Raw genomic sequence first — 12,288 nt, forward strand, 5'->3', positions numbered from 1 at the left:
ACAGTTAAAATAAAATGAATAAATATTAAATAAATAAATAAATAAATAAATAAATAGACCTCCAGACTTACTGAAAAGACAAAAAAAACCCCAAAAACCTCAGAAGACACTGAAGTGCACCAGCTCCACGCCCCTCTAACCGACCTATCCAAACATACCCCTCCTCATTCGGACTTCATTTCCCAGCATGCCCCTGCGCTCGTCCTTGTCAAACCTCACTGTGGTCAAGCTAACGTTAACCGCTTCGGGTCGTCGGCAGCGGTAGTAACGGCACAAACACGACAGCATGGACGGTGCCAGTCACTGAAAGTCACCGCGGAGCTCATGAATTAGAGAAACTCGTGGAGGACAGCGTCTTTAACACAAAGAGACACTCGAGACCGAAGACTTCTGTCTCCACAACGCTGTCGACGAGAGCAACGTTAATGTTTGTGTAGCGGTAAGCTAACGGCTAGCTAACGTTACTTAACCTGCCGCTGGGGCTAACTTAGAAAAAAAAACAGCTCTCGAAGAATCTGCTAACGACTCCAAACAAAACACACCGAGAGAAGGACAGCGAGGCATCACACATCTCTGGACTGGTGTCAACATCTCGAGGTAAGAAGTGAGGTGCTAGTAACCGGTGACAGCTAGCTGGAGGCGCAGGGTGTCTGTGTTTGGTTAGTGGACAAGTTTGGGCAAGACTGGAGGGGTGCACCAGCCAGGAGAAGCATGTGGATTATATAATGAATTAACATCTAATTGTTGGCTCACACTGTTACATTTGAACCACAGACTGTCTGTGCATGTGCTGTCAGAGCTAGCACAAAGCATCTGACTGATAATAATATCACATGTCAATGAAATGGCAGCATATGGGATACAACGCTGTTATAAAACTATTGCCTATTGTCAGACTACCATGACACCTCATAGCATAGCTTAATGCACTGAGCTGTAGCAGAAACTCAGGATTCTCATAAATATATCTTATTTAGAGGTGAAACAATTAGTAAATCAATCAAATAGTCAATGACAAAAAAATATGGAAAACTGCAGTGATGATCAGTTAATCATTTGTCAAGTGTTGAGGTCAAATGTGAGGATTTTCTCCCTTTGTGATCAAATCAAGTGACTGAGTAGAGCACATACCTCTGCCAAGGCCCAACAGGCCCCTTTTAATTAATCAACCTAATCCAGTATCAAATAAAGTATATTTAAATTAGCAAGATTTGTATTTGGTTGCACATCAAATTGTTGTCGCACATAGATACCCTATTTTTTTTTCATCGGGATCCATGAATTCTTCCCTGAGCAATTAACAAAAATGTTGAAAAATCTCACAATGTTTAGCGAAGTGAGAAACATGTCCTGGATCTGTCCCTTTATGGGTCTATTCTGAGCTGAGACTCATCTGGTCTGTAGTTTTTGTGAAATCGTGCTGACAAACCTACCAACAAATGGACATGGGCATAAACCTTCCTAGGCGGAGGTAATTAATATGACTATTATTTTCAAAATTGTGAAAATATGCTCATCAAGTGCCCAAACAGACAACTTCAAAATGCTTCTTCTGTCTGATCAACAGTCCAAAACTCAAAGACTCTTCATTTGTTGTCATAAATGATGAAGATTAATGACTTAAATGATTAATCAGTTTTTAAAATAGCTAATAATCCACAATAGTTGCTACATATCTTCAGGTTTTGGACTGTTTGGACTATAATACTCAAACAGGTACAATGTGCTCATTATTTTGGCCACCCTGTATCTCCACACATGGACACAGTTGAGAGGATTTTCAGACAGTTATTGTTATCTTGACCCAGCCGAAAGCACAGGTTGTTCAGAGAAGTTTCCCAACAAAACATCTCGGCACACAAAAAGGCACTACTGTGTATTTATTTGGCACTATTTATGCATGGGGAAACCTCTACCTCCCCACTGCTGTCTGTGTGTATAGCAGCCAATCCTGAGGCACATCAGAAAAGACACAGTTAGCGGTCGGGAACAAGGAACTGTAAAATGATATGCATGTGGAAGGAGGCTGCTAGGAGGGGTGAAGGACGGCCTGTGAGTAAGCACAGTGGGTGAGGTGAAAGGGGGACACATTAGGGGTGTAAATGCTCTTTTCAGGATCTTGCTGGAAGCTTCGTTGTACTGATGCCAATATTAGTTGCCCATGACTACCAAGCCTTTCAGCAGACACTCGGTTCGCTCTCCCGTGGCTGTCTCTCTCCATCTTGTTTTGCCAGATTCTTCTCACTGTAGCTAAACTGTCCTTGAACTCTGATGTTTTTTTGTGTGTGATTATTGATAAATATTCACTGTCTACTAGACTAGTTCTGGCCTTTATTTTTCTTAAGCTGGATCAGGGTTATATTTAGGCACACATTGAAACTAAAAGTGCCACCTTTGCACTGTAACATTTGATGGAACAATCTGGTGCTGAAGCAGCTGAATTATTAATTGAATTTGTGACAATTGATTCATGATTTTAGTAACTTATCTACTATAATAGTGCTGCTTGCAGTTTGTCTAAGCTTCCCATCGTTGTGTTCAGATACAGAGGCTGACCGATGAATTGCTGGGGCAGTTTTTAGGTTTTTGCAGATTGTCATTGTATATGCAATTTGTATAATTGTAGTGCAGAAATGACAATGCTATACTTGAGATAGGTTGGACACCATGACATAGTTTGTCCACCTGGGAGCATTGACAAGTTTCTTTTATAGCTTTAAAATGTCTTGCTCATTGCTTATCTTGGTCACAATTCTGTAATAACCTCCTTAAAACACACGTATCATATTTTCATAACTGCCTTATTTTAAAAAAAAGTTGTGTTTATGTGAAAAACAAAAGGCAAAATATGTTGTCATAGGATTAACAAACTCACAAAAACTGATATTGGCCACAAATATCCACCATTGGTTGAGATGTATTCAGATACAGTGAGCAATGTTATGATAACTTGTGATATGCTACTACACTTATCTATACTCATTATCACTCTGACACTTTTATTTTGTCTTTTTAAATTACTGTGCAAAACAATGATTAAGTAAATTACAACCAGGATTATAATTTATAATATATAAGAGCAGAAGCAGAAATGTTTCCAGCAGCAAAGTGACTGTGTGAACTGTGTAATATCTCAAATCTAAACCCTAAATAACACATACAATATTCCTGACATCACAATATTGACAGAAGATTAACGTAAAACAAAGAAATCAGTCACTTTTTTTGCTCATTTTTGCTTTTGATTCAGTAAATAGTAAGTTTTATCACACACTAGAATTGTGACTGTGATTTACAGTTAAGTTGGTAAAACAATGCTCAGCTGTGAACGGTGTGCAGCATTTAATGACGGCCAGTGAGCCTGTGGAGGGTTGAAGGTTGCATGAATAGGTGATCTGCCCCATAAAATGATTAGCTCATTGAGAAACATGCAGCCGCCTTTGTTTGAGGAGGTGTCAGATCGCCCCAGATAATGTTCTTCCTGTAAGGGTCATCTCATGTAAATCTGGTTTCAGGGGCAGGAATGTGCTGATTGTACCGAGATATGATAGGACCGGCTTTAATCTGATATGTTAGCAAGGCAGGATGGTGTTCAGGTTTTTGTGCTTTTGTTTTTTTCTAGCTTTGCTCAGACAGACACCTTTCACCTACAAGTCCTCAGGTCTGCTGTCCTTCAAGATAAAGCTTTGGGTGTAACTTTCTGTTGGTCTACTTTGCGCGGTCTCTTTATATATATAGCCTTTAAAGGTGTGACTGTTGGCTAATAGTAACCGGACAGGAAACTATTTTCTCGAGGTGCGTATTGTATTTAGAGTTTCACATGCTGACATGGCACTGCTTTAGTCAGCAAGGGGAGTGCAAAGCTGCTAAACCAGAATAGATTTCTGTCTACATGTTAATACAGGGCCAGACTTGAGTACTTTAGTACTTGTTACTACATAGTGATGCTATACTGATGAATGCAAACTTATTTGTAGACAATGTTTACTTCATGTCACGTCTTCGTCATGCTTGTCACTTGATCCCGACACAGAGACTGACCTCTGTTTCTCTCCCTCTCCTCTGCAGCTCTCAGTGCCCGGTGTTGCTGCCTCGACCGGTGGTTGAGTTCATGAGCGTGCTCCGTGACAGCCGTGTGTAGTCCTCTGGGATGGGGAGTGGAGTCCAGGAACAGCGGGCATCACTCACGCAGGGAGAAGTGCTGCCACGGGCTTCCTCCAGTCAGTCAGAGGTGAAACTTTAGTGACACGATACTTCCTTCAACACTAGCGATGCCACAGTGAGGACATTTTCCCACCGGTTTATAAAATCAAAACACTGATTAACAAATATACCTGAGATTTTACAAGAAACGTGTTGATTACACTAATATTTGCAGTGTGCTTACTTTTACAACTTTTACAACTTTCGCTTACTTCAGACAAATGAATGCTTAGAGGGTTGGTTCATTATAAAGTTTACAAGTTGTCAGGTCTGTCAAACATCAACCACACTGACCCCAACAACTTTATGTAGTGTAGTTGTACTCGTAATGTAAGCTCTTTGTCAATGCTCAAGGCTCCTTGTGTTGAATGTGGGCTCTTATATGCATAAATAACCTGGATGGGTTTCATTTCAGTAAAAAACAAACAAACAAACAAAACAACACTGGGAGCGTCCACGTGTAATTAATATCATTTTTTGAAGCTCAAAATTTTGAATCGTTTGTTTCATTTAGAGAAAATAATAGAGCAGCTCAAAAGACCATGAATACTGGAACAGCTTCATATCCGACCATTCAGTGTGATGTCATCTAGTTTAGATGACTTCAAAACAAAAAAAAAAGTCCAAAGAGAAGAGAAAAAACATCACTACAACACTGTAATGTGAGTCCAGGGAAACTGGCACAGTGCTCACAGTGAACAGTTGCTTTTTTATTATGTAGAGTGAAGAAAATATCTTTTAATCTTCGATGGCAGAGTTGTCGTTTCATCCAAATGCTATTTCACGGTTTGCTCTGTGTTCTGCCTTTGTGTTGTCAAATTATCTTCTCCTCTCACAGCTAGTTCCTCTGCTGTATTATTATGTGTGAAAGAGATGAACTGAGCCAAGTGTAACAGTAACTTCAGGCTTCCTGTTTGTCTTTGGTTCACTTAAGGACATCTGCTCCTATTTGTAAGGTTTTGTAAGCTGGTTGGTCAGATGTCTTCTATAATCCTTTATATAACTTTGGTTTAATGATCAACTGCAGCTCAAACACAACTGTGTTCACGGACGGATGCAGTTTTTTTACACGATTTGCTCGGTCTGGTGTCAGTGACCCTAAATGTGATTCCTCCATCTCTGTGCAGGGCCTGAAGCACACTCAGTCTGTCATCAACTCGCTCTTCTCTGGGGCTTTAGCGGGAGCTGTGGCCAAGACAGCTGTCGCCCCATTGGACAGGACTAAAATCATCTTCCAAGGCAAGTTGGATGCTCTGCTGACCTAAAACTGTTTTTAAATAGAAACAACCCACATTTATGCCACAGAGTAATATCTAGATCTAATGTTTGGCTTTCGCTATGTGTCTATATATGATTTATTTATGTTGCACATATGTTTTCTTTTTCAGTGTCTTCAGCAAGATTTTCTGCCAAGGTAGGTTTGATCACATGTTTAATGTCAGTGTCTTGAAGTTAACACAAGCCGTATGTTTCTATTAACAAGTTTTTAATTCGCGAGCAAGTTTAAACACAATGTACTGATGTGTGCACGCAGGAGGCCTACAGGTTGATCTACCGCACCTACCTGAAGGATGGCTTCTTCAGTCTGTGGAGGGGGAACTCAGCCACCATGGTGCGAGTCATCCCATATGCTGCCATCCAGTTCTGTGCACACGAGCAGTACAAGCAGCTGCTGGGAGGCTACTACGGCTTTCAGGGGAGGTAAGTGCCCATCTTTTAGTTTCTGGTAGAACTGAAGAAGCCTCTTGGGTGAGAGGTGAAACGTTTTCTTAGTGTCTGGTGAAATAATGTCAAATGTGAAAGGCTGACGTGTACAATTGTTTTTCTTCTTTCATGCAGAGCCCTACCTCCACTTCCAAGGTTACTGGCGGGGTCTATGGCTGGTACCACGGCAGCCATGCTGACCTATCCTCTGGACATGGTGCGAGCTAGGATGGCTGTAACGCCAAAGGAAATGTAAGCTACCAATACACAGTTGTCTTTATGTATTTAATATATTATTGCAAAGTAACACAAGGGGCTGCATTAGTATAAGTGTGTTGTGAGGAAGGCTTGGAAGGCTCAACAGAAGCTGTGTCATTTTTTTTTTTTATCAGGCCTCATATCTGTTCAGGATGATGCCGCTGATTCTGACAATCGGCTCATTCAAGGCTCTCATTAGCCAATATTTATTATTAATTGACGACCTGGAAATTGAGACTCAACAACCAACAGATTTAATGTTTCAGTGTTTGTCCAGAGTCGCTCACCTGCACTAACATGCACACGTGACTGGCCATCAAAACAAAAGACAGAGAAGGTCCAATTACAACACAGACAGGGAGTGTCACTTTTACTCTCTGCTCAGGACGCCATCACTCCACTATATCTTTACACAGCAAACCGCAGTTAGCAGCTATTTTATTCTTTAAAATGTCATATTTAACCTTTGAATGTTTAACTTGCACAAAAAGTAGGTGAAGCAAATGTCAATCAAATGTTTCATAATGGATACTGCTCTCCACAGCTGAGGTAGTTTGTGTTTCTGTATAGACTTTACACAGTCTTCTGAATGAAAACAGACTTGAAAATGATTGTTTTTCAGTGTCCATAGTGAAAGCCAGTTTGTCAGGATTAGATTATGAGCAGAGGCCTTTTGCTGCACAACTTCTCGTCCAGTTTCATGCTATTTTTTTGGTTTTTTTAGGTACAGTAACATTCTGCACGTGTTTGTGCGGATATCCCGAGAAGAGGGCCTGAAGACACTGTATCGAGGCTTTACTCCCACCATTCTGGGTGTTGTTCCCTATGCTGGTCTCAGCTTCTTTACCTATGAGACATTAAAGAAATTACATGCAGGTAATGAACTACCTCTGCTGAGTCGAAATGTATTCATCCACAGCCGCTTTCTTTCACACCTAATGTTTATGATGCATATTTAATCTTTGTCTTCTTTACACCCTCCTCTCCCATGTAGAGCGCAGTGGACGCCCACAGCCCTACTCATATGAACGTCTGGCATTTGGAGCCTGCGCAGGTCTTATTGGTCAGTCGGCGTCCTACCCTCTGGACGTGGTGCGACGCCGCATGCAGACTGCGGGAGTCACGGGTCACACGTACGGCACCATCCTGGGCACTATGAGGGAGATCGTGTCAGAGGAGGGGGTTGTCCGGGGACTCTACAAAGGTCTCAGTATGAACTGGGTCAAAGGGCCCATCGCGGTGGGGATCAGCTTCACCACCTTTGACCTTACTCAGATCCTCCTGAGGAAGCTGCATCAGATGGGCTATACAGCCCGATAATAGCGATACAGAGAGACAGACAACGGGGAAAGTGGGATGAGGAGATCCCCGAACACACTCTTAAGAGAATCGAAGTAAGTGAGAGAGTGATTAGAGTGTATCGCTTGATAGAAGCAGACGCACACCGGCTCAGGTTGATGAGTAATTTTATGCATTCTCTTGCTCACGGGGGTGTGAGGTGTGTTGGATGGTACCGAGTACTTGTACACACCGTTGTCATGTACATCTAAGTGCAATATGCTTAGTGGTTTTGTGTGTGTATGTGTGTACACATTAAGTATAACGCTCCTGCCCCCGTGGACCAGGCCTATGAGTGTATGTGTCAGTGTGAGAGTTCACAGGTTGGACTGCCTCGTGTGTCCGCTTAAAACTGACACCTTCCAATGCAATGCAGGTTGCCGCTCATTGACTTTTATGACAAATTTGATTTAATAAGAGTGAAATATGCCCCCTTGAGATTTGTTTTGTTGTCAGTGAGCTTGTTTTAAGGAATTATACCAAAGGATAGGATGTGAGCTAGTTGCAGGTTTTATGTTAGTTGTGTTAAGTGGATTAAAGCACAAACGTTCTCAGAGCAAAAACCTTGCCCAGCAGCACAGAGGTAACAGCACCGTTACTGCCATCAGTTTTTGTTTGAGTTGAATATCTGTAAATCACTATGAGTCTAGTGTGTTGTAGTGAAGCGCCTACACTTTGAATTTACAGACCTTTATTTGTGGTTTAGCTGCTGCGCTGACACGACACAGATCAGCTATATTTTATGCAAGTGCCAACAGATATGAAGTATAAAGAGTGCCCGTTTGTTTTCACTGTAATCATATAAAGTAATGGGGTTTTTAAGATATTGTCAATTGTGATAGTTTTGTTGTCTGAAGTATTGATACAGGTGATTAGACAGATTTAAAGTGACAGTACCATTTCAACCTCCCTTTCACATACAGTCCCTGTGATGCACATCAAGCAACTTTGATAGGTCATTTTCCAAATATGACATCATGCACACTGATTTAACAGTTTTGTAACAACACCTAGTGTAATCTAATGCTGCAACTTAAAACTTATTACTTATTTCCTGGTCAATTAATTGGTTAGTTGTTTGTCTATAAAATGTCGGTCAGTGTCAGTGTTTCCAAAAGATCAAGATGACGTCCTCAAATGTTTTGTTTTGTCCACAACTCAAAGATAATCAGTAGGGATGAAGGATATATATAGACCGATAAATTATCAGTCGTTATTGGGAAATTTATATTATCAGCTATTTTTCAATATCGGTTAATTTCTAGCAGATAAATATCCATAATATGAAGCCAAATTGCTTTTATTGACACGGTCAGTATACTAGAAAAAACGCTATAGAAATGGAAGAAATGCATCTTGTGCATTCCTAATATTCTGTTTCCTGTCATAGACTAAAGAAACCAGAAAATATTCACATTTAAGATGCTAAAAAATGACTTGATTATCAAATTGTAATGTAATCCAATACAGCAGCCCTTAATGAAGTTTTAAATGTTCTGGTTGTTGCTTTAACTCTTAATCTTTTAGTGGTGTTGTTCTGGACTACAGTATATTATTCAGAGGCATTTCTAATATTCAGTTCTGTGTTCACTGGGAAAGGACAAACACACACACAGAGTCATATATTCAGTATACAAATGTTGTCTTCCATTTGCTGTTTGTCTGGCAGCTTGATTGTTTTATAGATTTAAATTCTCATATTGTAGATCTGTAGCAGTGATTGCTAATGGTTAACTAGCTTGACTGGAAATATGCACATAGTTATCGAAGAGATCATTAAAGTTCTCAGTTACAGGCATTATTTAGTATATTTTAGTGATTTCAGTGTTGTACTTTTACCTCAGCACATCAAATTCTCACATATCAATGTTCTATGTCGAGCGGTGTCAAACCTTTGACTAGGGTTCACCATAGGTGAGACAGTTTCAGCAGTATTGATGCAGGCTCTCCCTCATTGGAGCGTGTCAATAGTTTCTATACTTAGAGCGCACATGCCAGGACTGAGCCCAGCGAGCAGCTGGGTGCAGCGCCAACTGGAGCAGAGGGCATGACAGTGGTACCTTCACCAGAATAAAGCAGGGAGTTTCCTCTGCAGGGGCGAGGAGCTAAACTGAGATTCAACAGTAAGAAAAAAAAAAAACTAAGGAACTCCAGAAACAAAATCCTTTACACGTTCTGACCAGCAGACAAACAAACCAAAATATCCACAGTATAAAGTTCTGTTAAAGTAAATTTTCTCGCTGTTTAAAAAGAAATGGTAGATCACCAAATTTGGAATTGATACTGATATTGATTATAGCTCTCCCAGGACTTGATGTCATTTTAAATGTATGAATGCTAATGCTAATACGATACTTGAGTGTTTGCACAACAATTATTTTTAGGATACCTTACTTTAAAGGAGACATGCTCATTTTCAGGTTGACAACTAGAATAGATTTTCATGCTTTGGTGCTCATAAAACACATCAGTTTTCTCACACTGTCCAGTGCTGCAGCTCTGTCTGAAACACACCCGTCTCTTTAAGGAGACTCCCTTATACCCAGTCTGCTCTGATTGGTCAGCTCACACATGCCTGAGTCAGCACTGCTAACAACAGAGCAGCTATGCTATAGTAATTCTTACTTGCCAGACTACCTGCTAGACATAAATTATGCACATGTGTGACACGGTGACGTTGGTGTGATGTCACAGAATTAAAGGCGGGACTACTGACGAGGCGTTTCAGGACCAGTGTTGTCTGTGGGAGAGAGGAGCTTCTGTTGGTGCGGACTTTGGCCCAAGAACATATATAAAATACTGAAGGAGAATAAATAAAACAGAAAAGCATAATAGGTCTCCTTTAAGGAATATAAGCATTTTATCTGCAAACCTGTTTTTTTTGCTGAACAAAAATCTCAAATAATAAATGTGTCTTAACACAGGTAGCATCCAAAAACTTTGCCTGAGGAAAATTGTCTTACATTGGTAAAATTAGGGTTTAAATCAGGAACCGTGTGACAAGAGAATTGATTTAAAAAAGTCTGAGCGATCACTTGTTATCAGCTTCGATAACCTTTTGTGTGATTTGAAACTTTGATACCATTCACCAACTCAACTCTCCCCTCACCTGCCTCCTTCTCACCTTCATCATTTCATCATCTCTCATCTGTTCACGGATGCAGACAGCTAATCATAGTCAGATATTATTGTAATCAGCAGAAACCACGATTCGCTTGGGTTAACAGCAGAAGAGTAGATGCAAAGTTTAGTCTTGAAATATCGATGTGTTATCTAGGCTTAGGTAACAGAAAGGAAACAATGTGTAGCTTGAAGCCTGCTCACGTCCTGAGCTAATGTGTGCAAAGTAGTACAAAGTATACAGTGACTGAAAGCCGAGTGAAGGGTAGTTACTGACTCTTAAGTGCCTAACAAGGAATAGTAAAGTTTTTACTATGACTGAGCTACTTCTACTAACCTTTTTGAAGGTTGCTTCCATTTTCTAGCCTTGCTTCGATCTTGAAGTTACGGATAATTAAGGGGCAGCAGGCGGTTTGGAGTTTGGGGATTGTTAGACCTCTGTGACTGAATGTATTACTTCAGGTCCAGTTTTTGTATGTGAATTTTGTAAACATTTATAAACTGCCTTGTAGGGTGACATATTAGATCCTTTGCTCCCTCACAGACTCAACCAATCCATTCCAAACAGTCTCGGACTAATTTGAGGAATATAGGAAGAATTTAAAAGAACATTTAATGGTGATTTTTAGCCTCATTTCAATAAGAGTATTGCAATGTTATCATCTACCTATAGATCAAGTGAGATAGGTAAAGATGTGATGAAATACACTTTAATAAGCAGAGCTGACAACGAGATTGGGGGAAAAAAACACTCGACAATCATTAAATGCCAAACAATTCAATGTTTTAGTTTTAAGGAAACGTGATATTTTTCGTTGAGAACCTGACCGTGGCTTAATGACGGGGGATACTGAAACACTACGACAGCAAACTCTGGTAAAAGATGTTTTGGTTTTAATTTGCTCTCATGAAAGCAAATTGAGTTGTTTTAACCCTATTTGTGGGTAATTCTACATGGATGTGCAGACATATACAATGCTACTGTGTTTGCATGTTTACAACGGATCATCTTGTATTTTTTCGTGTTTCAGCGCCGTTTCAGTGACACGACGGCTGTTTTGTAAATCCTTATTATCTGTGCCAACTGAATGTAAACCTACTAATACCACACCCTGTGTCCAGTCTCTAGTGATGATGGTGTATCTGTAGGAGAGTTTTGAAAAATCAAATACCAACTCAAATAAAACTGGATGTTGACAATAGATTGATGTATGTTTTTTATTTCACTGGTTTCTTGTCCCTGAATTATGTCCGTTTGTACTTGTGGATTTATTTTTAGCATTGGATCAAAACCCCACACACTATATGTTCAGTTTAAAGGACACTTAACATAAACACTTAACACATAGAATAAGACCTCCATTGTGTCTTTAATTTAATTTATTTTTAAAATAAATCGTTAATTGTAAATGATGTCCCTAATGTCAATAAAAAAATTAAGTAAAATACCAAAATTAAGATAAAAAAATAAAATAAAATCATAAAAACATGCAAACAAAGTGTAAAAGACATGGCTATTGGACTCAGATTGTTAAAAAAACACCTGAAGCAGGTTAATTAAATGTAAACGTTTGTTGGTAATATACCAATTTTAGTTGTCCAAAGGGACACTATATAATGAAATACATGAATACATAGAATTATGAAAATTAGTAAATAAATGTG

The 12,288-nt window shown here is 39.8% G+C and overlaps 1 protein-coding gene across 1 annotated transcript; it reads left to right on the top strand.

The window, feature by feature from the left end:
* The first annotated feature begins 219 nt into the window (after positions 1-219).
* On the top strand, positions 220-11,825 carry slc25a42 (solute carrier family 25 member 42). Its single transcript, XM_084370219.1, has 8 exons — positions 220-597; positions 4,069-4,231; positions 5,331-5,442; positions 5,592-5,617; positions 5,738-5,904; positions 6,043-6,159; positions 6,890-7,041; positions 7,160-11,825. Exons 2-8 carry the CDS (start codon positions 4,151-4,153, stop codon positions 7,483-7,485), a joined length of 981 nt encoding a protein of 326 aa, XP_084226345.1. The 5' UTR covers positions 220-597; positions 4,069-4,150; the 3' UTR covers positions 7,486-11,825.
* Positions 11,826-12,288: the final 463 nt, after the last annotated feature.

The sequence above is a fragment of the Pagrus pagrus genome, assembly GCF_965226575.1.
Source record: "Pagrus pagrus genome assembly, chromosome: 12".
NCBI classification, from domain to species: domain Eukaryota; kingdom Metazoa; phylum Chordata; class Actinopteri; order Spariformes; family Sparidae; genus Pagrus; species Pagrus pagrus.

What these genes read in the sequence shown, in the direction of transcription:
- slc25a42 (XM_084370219.1), top strand. Translation starts at nt 4,151, where the DNA reads ATGGGGAGTGGAGTCCAGGAACAGCGGGCATCACTCACGCAGGGAGAA. An exon ending in CAGCAAGATTTTCTGCCAAG is followed by an intron (nt 5,618 to 5,737) that starts GTAGGTTTGATC and finishes GTGTGCACGCAG; the next exon opens with GAGGCCTACAGGTTGATCTA. An exon ending in TACTACGGCTTTCAGGGGAG is followed by an intron (nt 5,905 to 6,042) that starts GTAAGTGCCCAT and finishes TCTTTCATGCAG; the next exon opens with AGCCCTACCTCCACTTCCAA.